The 19,059-nt window shown below is 46.6% G+C and overlaps 1 protein-coding gene across 2 annotated transcripts in view; it reads left to right on the plus strand.

Annotated features, from left to right (window-relative positions):
• The window catches only part of LOC147711182 (neutral ceramidase-like), a 379,859-nt gene that overhangs the window by 280,414 nt on the left and 80,386 nt on the right, over positions 1-19,059 (plus strand). For both annotated transcript variants that reach the window (XM_086921969.1, XM_086921970.1), the window contains one exon: positions 17,634-17,738. In XM_086921969.1, coding sequence (XP_086778095.1) covers positions 17,634-17,738 — 105 coding nt within the window. The remainder of the gene's footprint in view (positions 1-17,633; positions 17,739-19,059) is intronic.

Consider the following 19,059-nt stretch of genomic DNA (forward strand, 5'->3'; position numbering starts at 1 on the left):
TCTTCACATCCCCCCTTCCCTCAAATCCGTGAATTATTCCTGTCTGGCCCTAAAAAAAATTAGCATATTTCCTCTTAATCCTTACTATGGTGAAAAAACTGAGAAGCGATCAATAATGAGAAAAAACAAAGGAGGAAACAAAAAAAGGTCCGACCTGTAATTTAAATTACTGCGACAATAGTCCGTCTAGTCCACCTTATCAACAAAAAAAGCAACAGCTTAATCAGCTTCCCCCTGTGGTCCCTGTTTTCCCAGTGATGATTTCCTTCAGGGCCTGCTCCGCCTGTATTTCTGAGGTGAAAAACATAGTTTGGCCCTGTGATACAACTTTCAGTTTGGCAGGGTTTTGGAGAAAAGCGGTGGCCCCAGCTTTCTGGAAGGGTGTGATCAGTTGCCGTAATCTCCATTGTCTCTCAACTGTGGCGTGTGCAAAATCCGGTTTAGCAAAAAATAAAAAGTTTCCCCAGTTCGGCTTTTTGTTCGGCCTTGCAAGATCGTATATTGCTTGTCTTAATAGGAAATTGCAAAAGAATATCAGGATGACTCTAGGGAGAGATTGGTCCCCAAGGGGATGTTTAGGAGGTGAAAATGGGAATCTGTGTACGCGCTGTATTTCTTTGTCCCAATCCCAATGTGTGAGCTCGGGGAATGCGTTTTTGCAGAGGTTGATGGTAAATGCACATATATCTCTCCCTTCGCTATTCTCGGGAATACCCAGAATCCGCAGCCTATTCCGGTGTTGGTGATTTTCTGCCTCTTCCAGCTTCCAAATGATATCATTTACTGTGTTTCCTTGTGAGGTCACCTGGGTTTTCAAAGAATCCACTGTATTTTCCAGTATTTCTGTCCGATTCTCCACCGTGCTCATCCTTCCATCTATATCCGTGCAGGTCTTCCCTATTTTGTGCACTGACCCCTGTGATTTTTTCGCTGCCACTCGAGCGAGTCGATTTTCAGATTTAACTTTGCTCTGAAATGCATTTAGGGATTGTAAAATCATCGCTAGTTTCGGTTCAGCCGTCTGCGCTGGAGCTCTATAGCCATCTGTGTCTTCCTGGGACCTCTTGTCAGCGGGTATTGCTCCCTGCCCCCCTAACAGGGCAAGTGGTTGAGTGTCTGAATAGTCCCATCCGAGTTCAGGCTCATCCTCAGTATCTATCTGCTGTTTAGTTTTTCTCCCCTCTGAGATCCTTTTAGATATCTTTGGCATTTTTTGGCCACCTTGTTGGCCACCGTTACTTGCTGAGGTATCGTCCCACCCCTCATCACTGCTTCCACTATGTAAATGCATACCTTCCGAGTCCCCAGACTCTTCATTTAGAGAGAAGAAGTTTTCAGTGTGATCTGGGGACATGTAGCCCAACTCAATATTGTCTAAAGGGTTCCTGAGTATTATCCTGCTGGTCAATAGCCCCTTGCTCGTTTTCCTCCTTTTGTGGTGTATTCTCAGTCCTAGTATTTGCAATAAGAACAGTGGTCTCGATGCTTGACCCCCATGATTTCCGGGCTTCATTGCTGTCAATACTTTCATTACTTTCCTCTTTGTTTTTCGGCGAGTTATCAAGAGTCCCCTACTGTTTTTGCTCAGGTTTCCCCGTAGTCATTGAGTCATTATTTGGATCTCTTTTTGCTTTACTAGGAAAGAGGCTTGTAATTGCTGTTTGTTTTTTGTCTTTTATGGGACCTGAAGCCCTAACTGAGCTTACTGATATGAGCTTAACATTCTTGTTAATGGTGTTCTTTTTCTTACCCGCATTCAGGCCGAAATTTCGCTGTTCAATGGTTGCTTTTTCATCCTTCGCGTCCTTCACCTCTATCCGTACTGCAGACATCGGAGCTGGAACAGAGGAGCGCGACTTGCTCCTCGCTCCCCCTTGGGCTGCCATCACGCTTCCGCGTTGTTGGCGTCCTGTTCTGAATCGCGGTTGCTATGCAACCACGGTCTTCTCTTGTCTGTTACACCCCAGCCGGGGATCGCTGTCAATAGGAGCCGGGCTAACGCTTCCCAGCGCCGGCTACGACCTGGGCTACGATATTGGTGATGAGGAATCTCAGAGCCGCCTCGTTCTATGATCAACCCCCGATCTACTTCCAGCCAGTGACACCAGCAGTTCCAGCGATTCCAGGGCTCAGGGCTAGGGCGCATCTCTCTGGTGGCACTCTTGGTTCAGAGCGATGTGGAGGTGAGTTTCTCGAAGTCTCACTCAGCCACCATCTTGGCCCCCAGTGTTTTGGGTATTTTTTTTAAAAAAGTTTTTTAAATGCCAATTTCTATGTATAACATGCCTGAAACCTATATTTTTTTCAGTGAATTTCAATGGATTTTTAAATGCTAATTTCTAACTATAACGTCTGTAAAACCTATGGTTTATTCAGTAAATTTCAAAGGTTTTATTAATGCTAATTTCTAACTACAATGTCCCTGAAACCTATATTGTTTTTAAGTACATTTTAAAAAGACATGCATACTTTTTGTAGTGAAAAACTAACTGTAACAGTAGTCTGATATAAGTTATATTATAACAATGTTTAAAACTTAATTAGCACTCATTAAAATCCAAAGTATCGACAAAACCGTGACGCACCGACTATGATACCTGACATCGAACAACACCGCTCACAGTTCAATCCTCGACGGCACGTTAGCCCACCACTATGTCACTATAGGCAATACCTTGCTTAATGTTCCCAACAACCCCACGCGCCGGATAACCTCTCCGGAGGTAGCTGTATGCCTTACAAATCCTGGCATTTTATTTATTTAACCCCTTCAGTGCTGATGACAAAGCCAGCTCGTCATGTATTTTACCTGCGCTGTGCTTATGACGACCTGGCTTTGTCATGAACAATGGGCATCTCAAGAATGCAGCACCGGACGGGAAAACACCTTAGCACCCAAGGTGTTAAAACCATAATGATGACAAATATGGGGGCGTGGCTTAGCAAGCCACGATGGCGGCTGTGTTCTGCTGAGGCTCCGCGATCGGGCTAGCATCTTGCCCGGTTCCAGAGATCGCCAGGAGCCTCAGCCTTCAGAATAGGCACCCGTAGTGCACTCACTCCTAGAGGCACCCTCCAGGTGAGCCGCGAATGTTGCTGGCGTGCGGCACCTGTAGAAACATCTCCTGCCGGAGCTGTGTACCGAGTCACAAAATGGCGACCGCGGCTCCGTCCCACAGATGCCTGCACCGCTGAGCCCCCATTCCTCGATCAGAAGCCCTGAGAGGTGCAGCCAGCTGGATGCTGCGAAGATCCTGGCCGTGTAGTGCAACCAGCCCGCGAAAGTGTGATCGGAACCGGGCTCTCTCCCGCAAACGCGCATTGGCGCGCAAGATGGCGGCCGCCATTCCGGAGCTCCTCTCCACCAGCGCTCCTTCCCAGCCGGGTGTCTAACCCGACTCCTGCACCGGCCGCCGCGGATTGAGAAGTGCCTGCGGACGCACCGCCTACGCAGCGCCGAAACCTCCTGAAGACCGCGGCGCCTCCTCCAGGCGGTGAGTGTCTGTCCCCCCCCGGGGATCCCAGCGCCAGCACCCCAACGGCCTCCCGCTCCCTCTGGGGCCCACCGGAGGACACCCGCCACATCATCCCCTGGGCGGAAGGGCCGAGACGCACCTGGCACCACGGGCGGCTCTACGGGTCGGGGCGCCTGACTCCAACATGGCGCCTACGGAGACCCGGACACCGAGCTCGGCGCGAACCCCCTTCTAGGAGCGGCGGCGCTCCCCCGGAGCTGCGGCGGTGGCACGCCACACTGAGGACAACCTACCGCTGCCCCGGACCCCCAGGGCCCTACCGCTTGGCCCTCGGCCCCAGCGACCGGCACATAGACTGCTCCATGCACCGAGGGGGGGCGAGAACCAACCACCCACACACTGCCACGCTGCGGACGGCGAGAAGCCCCCTTCTCCTGGAGTACCTTGACAGTGGGGGGGCCCCCTGATGGTGCCCGCCCGTGGATTCCCGCGCAGCCCCCTACTGCACCACTGAAACCACCAGCGCTGCGGACCCCCGGCGCGCTCCGGACCTGGGGAGCCCCGTGGCGAGCCCATAACCACCCCGGCACCAAGAAGGACTGAGTAACCAACCCCCACGGGTTGTCGTCTGCCCCAACGAACTGGCAGTTGACGGCCACTGTTCCCGGACTCCACAGAGGCGCGGTGCCCTCTTCTTCGGGCCAATGGGGAAACCAAAGGGCTCGCAGGTGACTGCCGTCCCTGAAACGGCCATTGAGAAAATGCCGCACAGGAGGACCTGGACACAAGCCAACACACCACATACTGACCCCACATTATCGGCGAAACTGGACCAGGTGTTGGCAGCTATTGAACTATCCCGGCTTTCAATGGAGGAACGATTGGGCGTCTTGACGACAGACATTAGCCTGATTCGCGATGACCATCGTAAACTGGCGGACAGAGTGAAGGAGGGAGAACAGATTGTGGCCACGCTACGACCCGCGGTGAAAACGCAGGAAGCGGACATCAAGGAAGTCCTGCGCCGCGTGGCGGCCCTCGAGGAACGCACGGTTGATTTGGAGGGACGCTCGAGGCAATGCAACATCCGCGTCCTGGGTCTGCCGGAGGGGATTGAAAACTCGGACCCTCTGACCTACATGGAATCATGGACCAGATCGTTCACCCCCGAGTCAGAAAGCTCAGCATTCTTCTCTATTGAAAGACCCCACAGGGTCCCCACCCGGAAACCCAAGCCGGGTCTCCCTCCACGTCCCATGCTAGCTAAGTTCCTACACTTCGGTGCTTCGCGCGTCCCGAACAGCTGGCCCCCTGCAAGTAGAGGACCAACAGATCATGGTGTTCCCGGACTATGCCCGAGAAGTCCAGCAGCAGCGGTCCACCTTTCTGGAGGTTAAAAGACGCCTCCGCGCAAATGATCTCCAATACTCCTCGTTGTTCCCAGCCCGCCTCAAAGGGCTGCACAAAGGGAAGGCCATATTCTTCACCACGGCGGATGAGGCACGGGATTGGACTGAGTTCCATTGTCCGCTGATCCCTAAGACCAGACCCCAACGGATGCACAACAACGATTCGCGACGATCCAGAAGACGGGTCACGAGGCGTACCCATACAGGCCCCTCCAAAAGCCAAGCATCCTCCCCCTCGGGCTCACCCGACCTCATGCCAATCATGCAGGAGAGGCGAGACGCCTTAAGAGCGGTGACAGAGCTACACATATGTCCCCTTGCACCGGACCTGGAAAGCCAACCGCACCTGTTCACCTCTGAGAAAGACCGAGACAGTGATGGCACAATGTCGGGGTTTGGCCCAATCTCTTCCCCCCTTATTGCAACACACACAATGGACGCTACCCTAGCTGGACAACCTGGCACCTCTTCATGATGGGCAGAAAGACAATTGCTGTATCCTCTTTTCTTGGTCGCTTAATGCGCTATGTGATGTTTGTGTGCCAAGACTGCATAACCAGTTAACTATATGCGCTCGCGCGCGATAGACATCTCTCCTACAAAAGCCCGATCCGCGCACAAGCCTGGCGGTAACACATGCTGCCACCCCCGCAGAATCCTGTTATATTTCTCCCCTAGTGGGACACTAGTTTGGATATGCCACCCCCGGTGACATATCCCCGGTATTGGGACTGTTTCCCACCCTTGGTTCTACTTGTTGTTATCCCTGTCAGTTCCTCCCCTGCACTTATGGAAGCATGGCGCGCAGGAGCACACGCGAAACACATGGCCTTATTGCCCTCGGGGACTGCAAGGGGGCCCCGATCACATACACAACACCTTAGTAATGGCGGTTCCACGGTCGGATGTTAATGTCCTCACACTAAATGTACGGGGCCTTCACACACCCAGCAAACGCTATTCCGTCTACTCCTACATTAAGCGTACATCAGCTAGTATTGCTCTTTTACAAGAGACACATATTAACGCTACTGAATTAGGTCGGTTACAAACCAAATGGCGGGGGACCTTTTGTGCCACGACATACTCAGCATTTGCGCGGGGCGCCTTAATTTGGGTTACGCCGGGCATCCCCTGACCTGGCGCCCCCCGCACCCACCAGTCCCCACTTGGCGTCTCCCTAAAGACTGCTTATCAGACCCGGTATTCAGAGACACACACAAAACCAGCATACAAGACTACTTTTCACACAACGCGAACACGGCATCATCGGCGCTGATGGAATGGGATGCATTTAAGGTGGTGGTACGGGGGAAATGCATCAAACAGACTGCAGGGGTTCGCCGCACATTAGAACAGACACTCCTAGCCTCAGAACAGCGCCTAGCTACACTCACTAAACAAACCAATGACTCGGAGGAGCATGCCGCGCTCACAGCCGAGGTGAAGTCAGTATACCAGGCCGCCTGTGCTGATCTCAGAAAATATAATTTCAGGGCCTATGCCTCCAGAGTCCATAAAGACAGGGACAAAACGGGAGCGCTGCTTGCCTGGATGGCGAGGCAGGACACCGAGATCAAACCAATCACGGATATTATCAACCCGGAGGGAGTGCTAGTGCAATCTCAAGTTGAGATCCTCCTGGCGTTCCAACACTATTACGCAGGGGTATACGGGGCCCCGACCCGGTACTCTCCATCATCCGTGGACCGCTTCCTCGATCCACTGGCATTGCCCACGATATCGGATGCTGACAAGCGTATGCTCGATACTAAAATAGCACCCTCAGATATCATCCAAGCACTACGTGCCCTGTCTCGAAACAAAGCCCCGGGGCTCAACGGCTTCCCACTAGAATACTACTTGACGTTTTCTCCCCTGGTGGTCCCCCGATTGGCTCAGATGTTCACGGCGACCCTCCACCTGGGAATGCTGCCCCGTTCACTGCGGGAATCCGTGATTGTTACCTTTCCCAAACCCCACAGGGATCCACTTCACATGGGATCGTATCGCCCTATCACGCTCCTGTCGGCAGACTGTAAGATCCTAGGGAAGATCCTAGCTGACAGGTATGCCCAGGTCATATGCCCACTGATCCACCCTGACCAATGTGGATTCGTTCCGGGAAGGAACACCTCGCAGAACCTCCGCCGAGTCTTCCATGTCCAGGACCAGGTACGGAACAATTTCCCCCGCGCTGCCTGCCTCATTTTGGATCTGGAAAAGGCGTTCAACACCCTCACTTGGCTGTACCTTTTCTCGGTCCTACGTCGTCTCAACGTTGGCCCGACACTCATGGCGAGCACACGCCTTCTGTACACCGATCTGACAATGCGAGTACGGATTGGGAAACACATTTCATCTGCATTTGAGGTTCGGCGAGGCACGAGACAGGGGTGCCCCCTGTCACCTCTTCTATTTGCCCTGGCCGGCGAACCGCTGGCGGTTAGACTGCGCCAGGACGGAATACATTGCGGCATCCCGCTTGCGGACGTTACGCATTGCGTCTCTATGTACACAAATGACCTCCTCATATACTAAATCAGCGGTTCAGGGGTTTTTAGAAAATTCAGATACTAGGGGCGCTCTGCCTCAATTTCTACGTTACGGTGTGTGGTGTAAGTGAGTCGAAAGGTAGTGCGTGAAGATCAGACGGAAAACACCCTTAACCGTCTAAACAAGTCAATGACTTAACAACAATAATACAGCTGAGCTCTCGCAACTACAGTATGGTATCAAAACTTAGTACAATGACAAATGTAATACAGTGGACAGAAGCAGATTCTTTAGTGTTTTTCTTGTCACAGCAAGATGAAGATATATTGTATCCAGACTTTGAAGAACAGTCACAGTAAGCCGACACGTGTTTCGTCGTGTACAGGTGAGTCAACACGACTCTTCAGGGCTTTAAGTTCAACTCCGAGCGAGTGAGTTGAGAATAGTCTGGGACTCGTAGTGGCTTTCACTCAATGTTTGTGTCCATATATATTAGTAAGTAGGATGGTACATCCAGTTAGGTAGGGTGCAAGAAAGAGATCTCGCTGTTATGTTCCGCCCAGGATGGTGGGTCAGGTTTTCAGAATTTTTGCACTTAATACGGGTGTGTATAAGGCAGTACCGGGAGGGGATCCATCTGTTGAGGCACTTATGAAAAACGGGTACGTTTTTTTCAATCGCGGTGCGCAGTAGTGCGGTATCCCTCCTCCGTTGTTTCCCGGTCGCCGTCTTTCGTAAACGGACCTCCTCATATACGTCCGGGACATCGAGACTGACCTTACCCCCATAGGGGTGGCGCTTGCTGAGTTGGCAGATGCCTCGGGACTCCAAGTGAACTGGGACAAGTCCACGATCTATCCCTTCCACCCGGGCTTACCACCACGTGACGTTGGGCTGGGGACCCATAGACTCTCGTGGTCCGCGGAGGCCCCCCGGTACCTCGGTGTCCACCTGTACCACTCTCTGGCAGACATCTTCGAAGGTAATCACTGTAAAGCGCTCGCTGTCCTTCGCCCGACTGTTGCCTTCTGGAACAAGCTCTCACTAGCCCCGATAGGGCGGATAGCCCTGGCTAAAATGGTGATGCTTCCCCGGCTCCTCTATCACTTCACTAATCTACCGGTGGTGCCGCCCAGGTCCTTTTTCCGGGACCTCGACTCTCTCCTTGGTACCCTTATTTGGGGCGCAGGCCGACACAGGGTGACCTTGAAAACCCTCCAACTCCCCACAACACAAGGCGGGCTCGGAGCTCCCTCCTTTGAGTCCTATTTCCTGGCGGCGCAGCTCCAATGGCTATCGTATTGGACGGCGGACCATTACACCCAGGAGACTTCTACCCCGACCGGCAGAGTCACAACCCCGGAACTCACCTGTCTTCTCCTCCCGGGCACCAAACCTCGGCATACATACCCCCTTCAAGTCGCGATAGCGCGTCAATGCATGATGCGGATCCACCGGATGTCCCCCGGTAGAACCCCGTACTCCCCGCTACTACCACTGGTAGGCTCCCCCAGACGGGACTCTTATTTCTCGGCTCCAATGCTTGCTGAATGGACACATTGTGCCATCACGGACATGGAGTCGCTTTTTGAGGAAGGTCAGCTGAAACCGATCGACCGGCTGGTCGCGGAGTTCGAACTCCCCCCAGGTCAATTCCTCAGACACCGACAGCTACTCGAGGGTTTCCGTCCTTACTATAATCTCCAGGCCGGCGAACCTGACACGCATCCAGTAATACACACTATTCTGCACATGGGAGTGGGACGCCATTTGGTCACCTGGCTGTATAAATTGATCCGGGAACTTTCGCACGCTCCCCTGGCGACCCTACGGGCCACATCGGAGGAAGACATCGGGCGCGCACTACATGATTCAGAGTGGACCAAGGCGCTCGAGGCCCCGAAACGCATCTCTAGGAATGCCCGATTCAAAAATATTCAATACTATATACTGCACAGGGCATACCTCACTCCGGCGCGACTGAAGAAGTTTTATCCGTCAACACAATTCCTATGCCCAGATGTCGCTCCCCTGATGCAGATTTTCACCACATGTTTTGGAGCTGTCCCGACCTCCACTCCCTGTGGCAAACGGTGCCCGACACACTGACAGATCTCACAGGCCTCACAACCCTGGCCTCCTGGGAATCCAGCGCGCTAGGCATTTTTCACGTCCCTAAACAAGAACCGGTACACAGACGCTTTGTGTCCTTGGCGCTGCTGCTGGCAAAAAGATTCATAGTCATGCATTGGCGATCTCCGGAAGGTCCCCCCATAGCGGCATTGGCGGGGCGGTCTGTAAGTGGGCGGAGGCGGAGGAGGATGCCCTCAGGGAGGAGGAGGCCAGGGGTGCGCATAAACATCCCATCTCTATGGAATGGGCCATGCTTCTTCATAGCTTCCGGCAGTCCTTACACACAGAAGACCCACCTACGCCCCCCCTCCCCCACCCGAGTGAACTCATAGTCCTTGACTGCGGCCCTTCCCCCCAGTACCGAATCCCGGTGCTCCACACTCTCTCGTTAATGCCCTGCCCCCATGTCTGCCGTCCCACTACTCACATGCACGGGATGCCTCCACCCTCTGACCGCCCTACCTCACTGTGAGTGCATACTGGGGAACCCCTTGCCTCCCGATGCTCGACACCTGTTATCTTCTACCATGCTCTTGCTAACGCCTATATGCTCCCCCCCACAGTTCTGTCCCCCCAGTCACCTGGTAACACTGCTATGCGAACTGTACAGACCCCGATCCAACGCCCCCAAGGCGGGAATGCACATGCCCACTGTTAATCTCCTTTCTCCCTTACGGAGCACGTTCCCTGTATCCCAGCCTGAAGACTTGTCTGATTGATCTGTACTGTATAATGGAGGAAATACCAAATTACAGACGTTTATATACAGAAATTTTGCACGCATGGCTGACCGTGGCTGAATGTTGACGCCACGCCAGCAAATGATCCACTCTGTACCCTTGTTCGATGATGCAAAAATAAAACCAAATTAAAAAAAAAATGATGACAAATATTAGCACGTATTTTATTTTTCTTCTATTCTGAACATTTTTTTTATGTGTTCTATTTAGAATTACAAAATGAATGAGGTGGTATGCACACCATGTTTTTCACTATTTTTTCTCAATCAGTCTTTCACAAACTTAACTTGTCGCGTGCTGAATGAGCTGTGCTATGCCCTGAATGCACCAAGTAAATACAAACATATGGGGAGAGCCTCATCGACTCTCCACACCCAGACGCATTGCGTTATATGGATGCCAGATCCAGTCGTTTTTTCTCCATTTTACCATTGTTCAAATTAATCCGATTTAAATCCAAATTTTATCAAACTTTAGTCAGTTCTTCTCCTCCACGTTATGCCATATTATGTTTTAGGAAAACTTCTCATATTTTCGTATGTCCATCCGGACCTTTTCGGAAATACGATCCCAAACCAAACAAGTGTTCAAAGCAGCATTTCTTTATTTTGAAAAACCCAATGCATTTCGGGCTTATTACGAGCCCTTCGTCAGGGGTAACTGTAAGGCAACAATTTCAAAAGAATACATTATTACTGGGTTTGTTGGGTGCGTAGTTAAATCAATAATTCATTATGCGCATGCAACATTATTAAAAAACACATATATATTAGGAATAACATTTTATGACAATTAAGTTGGACGTGATATGAAATCCCTATAACCCGTAGAAAATTATTTGTCACCACCCTTTTTTTTAAAATATAAACAGTGGCAGATAATATCGAATATTTATCAGACTTTCTTTCCTTTCCCGCCCGTTTACTTCATCCTATTAAATTGTGCAATCGTGCTGTGTTGACAAACCTTTAAAGCAAAGTGCATGTTCTTTAAATTTTTTCCAAAATATAAAATGCTTCAACGCTTTCTGTTTCATACTTGCATAAAATTCAAGTATATTTAACATGCCCACATTAAACATCAAGTATATTTAACATTCCCTAATCAAAGGAAAACCCCACTGCACGCGTACCTGCTCGCTACTTTATCTCCTAGCAGTCAAAAACCGCTTTCATCTCCAGTAAACCGGAGCCTTCTTTGTGGCGCGCATTTAAACTACCGGAGCTCCACCCTCTACCCATTACAAGGTAATTCGTTACCTAGTCACCTGTGTAAACTAAAAAACTTCAATCCCCATAATCCATTGTGTCAAATTTAGAATAAAACATGTATTCCATTAACTCTAAAACGTTGCAAGCTCATATTTATAACGCAAGGAGGAGGACTGCTAGGAGATAAAGTAGCGAGCAGGTACGCGTGCAGTGGGGTTTTCCTTTGATTAGGGCATGTTAAATATACTTGATGTTTAATGTGGGCATGTTAAATATACTTGAATTTTATGCAAGTATGAAACAGAAAGCGTTGAAGCATTTTATATTTTGGAAAAAATTTAAAGAACATGCACTTTGCTTTAAAGGTTTGTCAACACAGCACGATTGCACAATTTAATAGGATGAAGTAAACGGGCGGGAAAGGAAAGAAAGTCTGATAAATATTCGATATTATCTGCCACTGTTTATATTTTAAAAAAAAGGGTGGTGACAAATAATTTTCTACGGGTTATAGGGATTTCATATCACGTCCAACTTAATTGTTATAAAATGTTATTCCTAATATATATGTGTTTTTTAATAATGTTGCATGCGCATAATGAATTATTGATTTAACTACGCACCCAACAAACCCAGTAATAATGTATTCTTTTGAAATTGTTGCCTTACAGTCACCCCTGACGAAGGGCTCGTAATAAGCCCGAAATGCATTGGGTTTTTCAAAATAAAGAAATGCTGCTTTGAACACTTGTTTGGTTTGGGATCGTATTTCCGAAAAGGTCCGGATGGACATACGAAAATATGAGAAGTTTTCCTAAAACATAATATGGCATAACGTGGAGGAGAAGAACTGACTAAAGTTTGATAAAAATTTGGATTTAAATCGGATTAATTTGAACAATGGTAAAATGGAGAAAAAACGACTGGATCTGGCATCCATATAACGCAGTGCGTCTGGGTGTGGAGAGTCGATGAGGCTCTCCCCATATGTTTCTATTTAGAATTACAGCAAATAATACATGTCTTTAGTCACGAGAAACTAAATGACACTGTTTGCCATGTGAAGATCGAAATCAAACCTTTACGGCTTCACATTCTCTAACTTTTCCCTACACGTCCACAAGTTACACATTGAAAACGTCTCAACTGTAAAACGTGACATCTAAATGGGCAGACTACTGAATAACCAAAAAGTATATAAACCACACCCGTTGATTGATTTGTTTTGTTTGTGCGAGTTATTTACGCGTGTCCCTCTGTGATGCAGGTTCCGTTATCTAGCGGCGGATTCTTCCTTTGCGACAACAAAAGATATTACGGTGTTGTAACTTGTTTGATTATGGCATAGTAGATCCTTATAATACGTAGCTATTTCTCAATATTTAAAGATTTGTATTTAGAAATAAGTATTACTACTTGTTTTCTCCATTTATATGTATTGTCAGTAGGTTGTATCCAGAAGCACCCTAAATAGAGAAAACACTGTTGCTTTTCTGCATCCTTTGAGATCATATGCTGTGAACATGTACATTTGTAATAATCAAAGTATATCAGATCTCAAAGGTGTTGGTGACCCCGAAACGCGAAGACTAAAAATGTATATATAACCCCAACAGCTTCTGGTTCTTACTCTGTTTCCGCCCGGGATCATGTAGTGTGAGTATGTATAATTTAATATTCACATGCATACTGAACTCACAGACGTTTATGACCCGTCGACGCGATGACAAAAATCTTCGAAGTCCCGAAAAAAAGAAGCTTTCAAAATATTCACCGCTGGAAAATATTCTCCTACTCCTTATTGAATATATGGGTATAGTAGTGTATATTATAGTATTATCCTATATATTCTTAAGGAGTACCTGATCTATCAGCAAAGCAGTAAGCAACCTCTAAGCACTACGACAGAACTTTCCCGCGATATACAGAATACAAGTGTAAAAATGTTTGGGTTTTTTGTAGTGACCGTTATTCTTCTTCTCCTGTAGAATACAATAAACTCACCCTGTATATTCTAATATTGTGTGTTTATAGTACTTGAAAGGGGTTGGACATCTATCTGTGCCACAAATGTACAATACATGCTACAGTTATTTCCGTGGAGAACTTAGTACCTCACAGTTTGTTACAAAGCTCATGTTTCTTAAAATAGTAGTTGCTTACATTTTTTTATACAAAGTGCTTCATGTAATGTTTTGATGAAGCGTACATTTCTACGTAATATCACGTCATTTGTGTTTAACAGTTTTTTACTGGTAACTGTTGTTGAGACCTGAGATGATGTAGTATGGGAGTGCTGCTATAGCACTTCTTTTCTACTCTAACTAAAACTAACGTGATGCCCTTTTATACTAACAAGAATAATGAGCAACACTTTTACAAACTATCCCCTACAAAAAAAGGAAGGGTGTGGCCACGATTATGGGATATTTTATAAATTGCGTTTTTATTTGTCACCCCTCTGATATATACAGCTTCACTTTCCTAAGAAAGTATATATTTGATTGCTTAATAAAAACTATTTCAAACCTAGACTAAAATATTTGCAGCGCAACCACACCTCCCCGTCAGAAAAGTAAATTACATTATAAGTAAATAGTGCTTCTGGGAAGTATCCCACATGCAGACTTAATAAAAATAAGTCTGCAACACACTTTGTTATTTTTCCACCTTGCTTTGTAAGGCCCACGCAAATTATGTAAATGGCCCTCACAATATACAATTTTTACCTTCACAGTCCCTATCCACCACCTTGTGAACACTGTACAGAGTTAATAGTGTTCCTACCCTCCCCTACTTTCGTTTCACATACTCCTTTGAACTGCGTCACAAAATGGCTGACAACAGTGAACTGTTCCCAACTAATAAGGAGCAATCTTGTACTTGAAACACTTTAGCCAATAAAATGTCCATGGTGTTCCGCAGATGGTGAGGTAATAGCTCCCAACACTTCTACTTTTAATGCTTCACAGCCAATGAACATTAAAGTTGGGAAGCTACTACTTGGAACACGTTACCCAATCAGATGTCCCAGATACTCCGCGGAGGAAGAGGGAATGGCTGGCAACACTTCTACTTTCAATGGTTTACAGCCAATAACCATTAAGCTTGGGAAGGTCCTGCTTGAAACACATTACCCAATGAGATGTTCCTGATGCTCTGCGGAAGGGGAGTGAATGGCTGCCAACATTTCTACTTTCAATGATTTACAGCCACTGAACATTAAGCTTGCGAAGGTCTTGCTTGGAACACATCACCCAATCCCATATCCCTGCTACTCCGCGGACGAGGAGAAAATGCCTGGCAACACTTCTATTTTCAATGGTTCGCAGCCAATGAACATTAAGCTCTGGAAGGTCCTGCGTGGAACATGTGAGCCAATGAGATGTCCTTGCTACCTCGCGGAGGGGAAGGGAATAGCTGGCAACACTTCTACTTTCAATGGTTTGCAGCCAATGAACATTGAGCTCGCTGTTGTAACACCTCAGCCAATTAAACGTTATTTTTCTTCCGCGCACAGGGACAGAACACATCCTCCCACATGAAATTAAATTTCGTCTAAGAAAGTGACACTGTCCGTGATAAAAGTGAACACTGCATTATAAGTAAACATTACTGCGCATTATATTAAAGGAAAGCTGCAATACAGTGCATTGTTATTTTCCCGATATGATTTACACAGCCTACTGAACATTGCTACAATACCGCAGATTCACACTACCTGTGTGTGCACCGTTACACAGCCTACTAAACATTGCCGCAATAACGCACATTCATACTACTTGCGTGTGCACCCTACACACTGCTTGCCACAATACGGGGAATTGTTTTCCCGATGGGATTTCCAGAGCCTACGCAACCTTGCCACAATACCGCTCACCATTGTTCTGCGAACTTAACTTCCACAGCCTATGCAACATTCAAACTCCCTGCCTCTCCAACATTCAAACTTCCTGCCTCTACACCATATAGACTGCTTAAACTAAGACCACACTGTTCCTACTATACCTTCTTATACAATTATTTTTTTTTTCTGCCATTCACCTTTCAACTCAGTCACAAAATGCCTAGACTTCCTAGTTTCAACAGTTCGCAGCCAATGAGCTGCACGCTCGTGCTCGTAACGCCTCAGCCAATCAGATGTCAGAATTCTGAAATATCGATATCTGTAAAATTTCATATTAATCAAAAACTACTAAACTTATTTACACCACTTAAACAAAAGCGTGGTTACTGGACCAAGATATTTCTCCCTGCAAATTTGGCGTAATTCCGTTCAGCAGTTTGACCTGTAGCCTTGTCTAAAGTTTCCAATGGAAATTGCATTGAGAAAACACGTTTTGAGACCCCCTTTTTTCTGAGCCCCCCAGAACCATTCACCCCCAAACATTCAAGATAGCAACTGATCAAAAAAGAGAAACTTTTTGGAAAATTTCCTAAAGATTCATCAAACGACGCCAAAGTTATAAGCACATGGAAGGCTCCAGGAGGAGTACCGCACAACCCCCCCTCCCAACATGAGTGAAGCCCCAGGGCTGCTTGGCCACATCAGGCCCCCGCAGCCCCAGCGAGCCCCCCTTATTATTTTTTAAGAAATGCCCGACAACTTTGCCCACCTAGATGCGCCGATTTTAAAAATAAATAATGTTGTTTGGTCGAGAGTTAGGGGGTTTCTACCCTGCCCCCTTCTCTTGTTTTATATCTTTGTTTCTCCGTTTTCTGGTGACTCGCTTCTACCGAGTCACAAGATGGATGCCAAAACTTCCTGGGTTGGAGTGTTCCCAGCGAATCACATTGAAGCTCATGCTCGGAACTTAGGCTCCGCCCAGCTATAGAAACTTGTATTTTTCAAATTTCTCAGCAACTACTGAACTGATTTACACCATTTAAAAGAAGGTCCCTTTCTGATCCAAGCACTACCTTTCTGCCAAATTTGGGGTAATTCCGTTCAGTAGTTTCGGCTGTAGCCTTGCCCAAAGTTTCCTATGGGAAATTCATTTTTTGACTCTTACTTTTTTGAATTTCTCAAAAGCTACTGAACGGATTTACACCATTTAGAAAAAAAGTCGCTTTCTGAACCAAGCTCTACCTTTTTGCCAAATTTGGGGTAATTCCGTTCAACAGTTCGGGCTGTAGCTCGTCGCAAAATTGCCTAGAAATGAAAATAGAGAAAATGCGTTTTGGGACCCCCCATTTTTTCTCAGCCCCCGCTTGACGAACCACCCCAAACTTTCAGGATAGGAGCTGACCTGGATCGACATTTTTTTTGGAGAATTTCAGGAAGATTCGTCAAAGGACGCCAAAGTTATTAGCAAATCAAAAAATGCTTTTCCTAACGAAACTAGGTTCTAACTATAACTACCTACTGGCGACCGCCAGTAGGTTACATATATTAGAGCTAGTGAGAAAGTGGTATATGTGTTACCATATAAAAATGATTTAATTAGAAAATCATTAATGAGAAATTATGCAATTTTTGTAATTGTAGTAAAATGTGAAATTTCTGAAAACATTTTTAAATTTTATTTCTTAATTGGGTTTTGATATGGGTTCACTTCTGTTTCCGATTTTTTAACTTACATCGGTTGCAGATTTACTGTGCTTTCTAATTCATGAAAACAAGAAAATCCAGTAGTTTAGTTGCCCTGCTTTTTAATTTTAATGTAATTTTCAGTTTGTGTTGCCTTAAAATTGTCTTTCATTTAATATATATATATATTTTAATTCAATTTATTATGTCTATCCTTGAAACTGGTATTATATGGATGTTCTCAGTTTTCATTTTTCGATTGTTACAAACTTTAGTTATGCTTTGCTAAACTACACTATTTATGTGGTGCTATGCCATGTCACCTGTGTCTGTGGGGCGTTATGTATTATGTGATGTCTTGCCATGCTATACTATACCAGGTCATGTAATTTTATGCTGTATTAAGTAGCCTTATACGATGCCACCCATGCTAGCACCATCTTATCCTAATTCTTCAGGCACTGACATCTTTGGCATTCACGAGGGCCATCATAGTATCTTAACATGACAAAGTGGGCCTAACGCTAAAGCGTGCCTTAAAAGAGCATCATTATCTGTAACGCTGTGTATTAATCAAATGTGAGGACAACCTTGCTAATTTGGTTTCATTGCAAATTATTGTAAATTGTATTTTCTAGGAGCTATTTGCGGCGGCTTCGGAGGAGGTAACTGGGCCCCTCAATTCGGCTCACCAGTGGGTGGACATGAGCAACGTCACTGTACAGCTGAATTCCACACATACAGTAAGACCTTATGTTTCCTTGTAGACTTGATATCGAACCCTCCTGTTCCTGTGTGTGCATTTGGCTGTTTCATGTTCCATCTGAGTTTGACTTATGAACAGTTTTCAACCTTAGAGATCAACAGCCTTGCAGGTATATGTATGCAGCCGATATATTAAGCCTCTGTATTTCAGTTTGTTGCTTAACGTTTTCAGTTCTGTCTGTACAAAAAACAGCAATGATACAAAACGGGAAGCTAAATTATACAGGATTGGGTCAGATTTTTCTTTCACTTTCTGTTTATAAAAAGGCTTTTTTCTAGTTTCTTTAAACGTCCTGGTTTCAGCCTTAGCCAAAAGGTATATCTGGAGTAAATGTGGATTTCAAGATTGCATACCACTGACTCGAGCCCTTCAAGGGAAAATAATAATTTGATTATTAAATAATTTCCGGTGATCTGCTAATCCCATATCTCATCCTGAGAAACTGCCAGGGGCCTCATGTATCAAAGGGTTTTGCTCATTCTGTGTCTATGGGAATATGTGTTAGTACATACTGTCTATTATGAACAAAGCCATTTTTGAACCGCACACCTTATGGTTCTCAAAATCACTGGCTTTTCTACTACAAAAAAGGCACTTTTTAAAAACGTATTAAACCTCTTTTGCAAGTCGGCAAAGCCTTTCCGACTCATAAAATGAGTTGAGATCTTTTCCGAATCTCAATCAGAAGGGGATGTGAAAAGATGTCCCCTTCTAATTGTGAGTTGTACTGGTATGTATCAATGATTTGCCACCACATTTGCAGTTTCTGCAGCCCTGAGGGGGAGCAGGCAGTGGTCCATGGGGTGGTTTCCCAAAAAGGATTTTAAAATTTTTATTTTGAAATGCAGCACTGGTTTATTTAAAAACATGCTGCTTTGAAAAAAGGTTTTCCGCTTGGGAATGCAAATTTAAGGATGGTGGTCTGCTGTTCCGTGTAGGCCACTATCCAGTGGCAGTTGGCTTGCACCCAGGGTGGTGAAGCGGGGGTAGGGAGATGGGTAGGCAGAAAAAAAAAAACTACGCTTACCTTCATGCAGCGCGATATCCTACTCCCTTGGGTGTCTTCCAGAAAGCTCCCGATGCAAGAAACTGTACTATCCAATCCTGGCGCTGCTTTCACAGCATGAAAGCAGTGCCAGAATTGGATAGAGCAGGCTCTCCCAGTGCTCCTAAGAGCACTGGAGGCCTGGGCCTTCTCTAAACCAGCTGTCTAAGACAGCTAGCTACAGAACTTTTAAAATGCGCATGTCTGTCTGGCTGGCCGGCCGGCCCAAGATGGCTGGCCAAAGAGATATGCA

Source organism: Lissotriton vulgaris, chromosome 5 (assembly GCF_964263255.1).
Source record: "Lissotriton vulgaris chromosome 5, aLisVul1.2, whole genome shotgun sequence".
Taxonomy (NCBI): Eukaryota; Metazoa; Chordata; class Amphibia; order Caudata; family Salamandridae; genus Lissotriton; species Lissotriton vulgaris.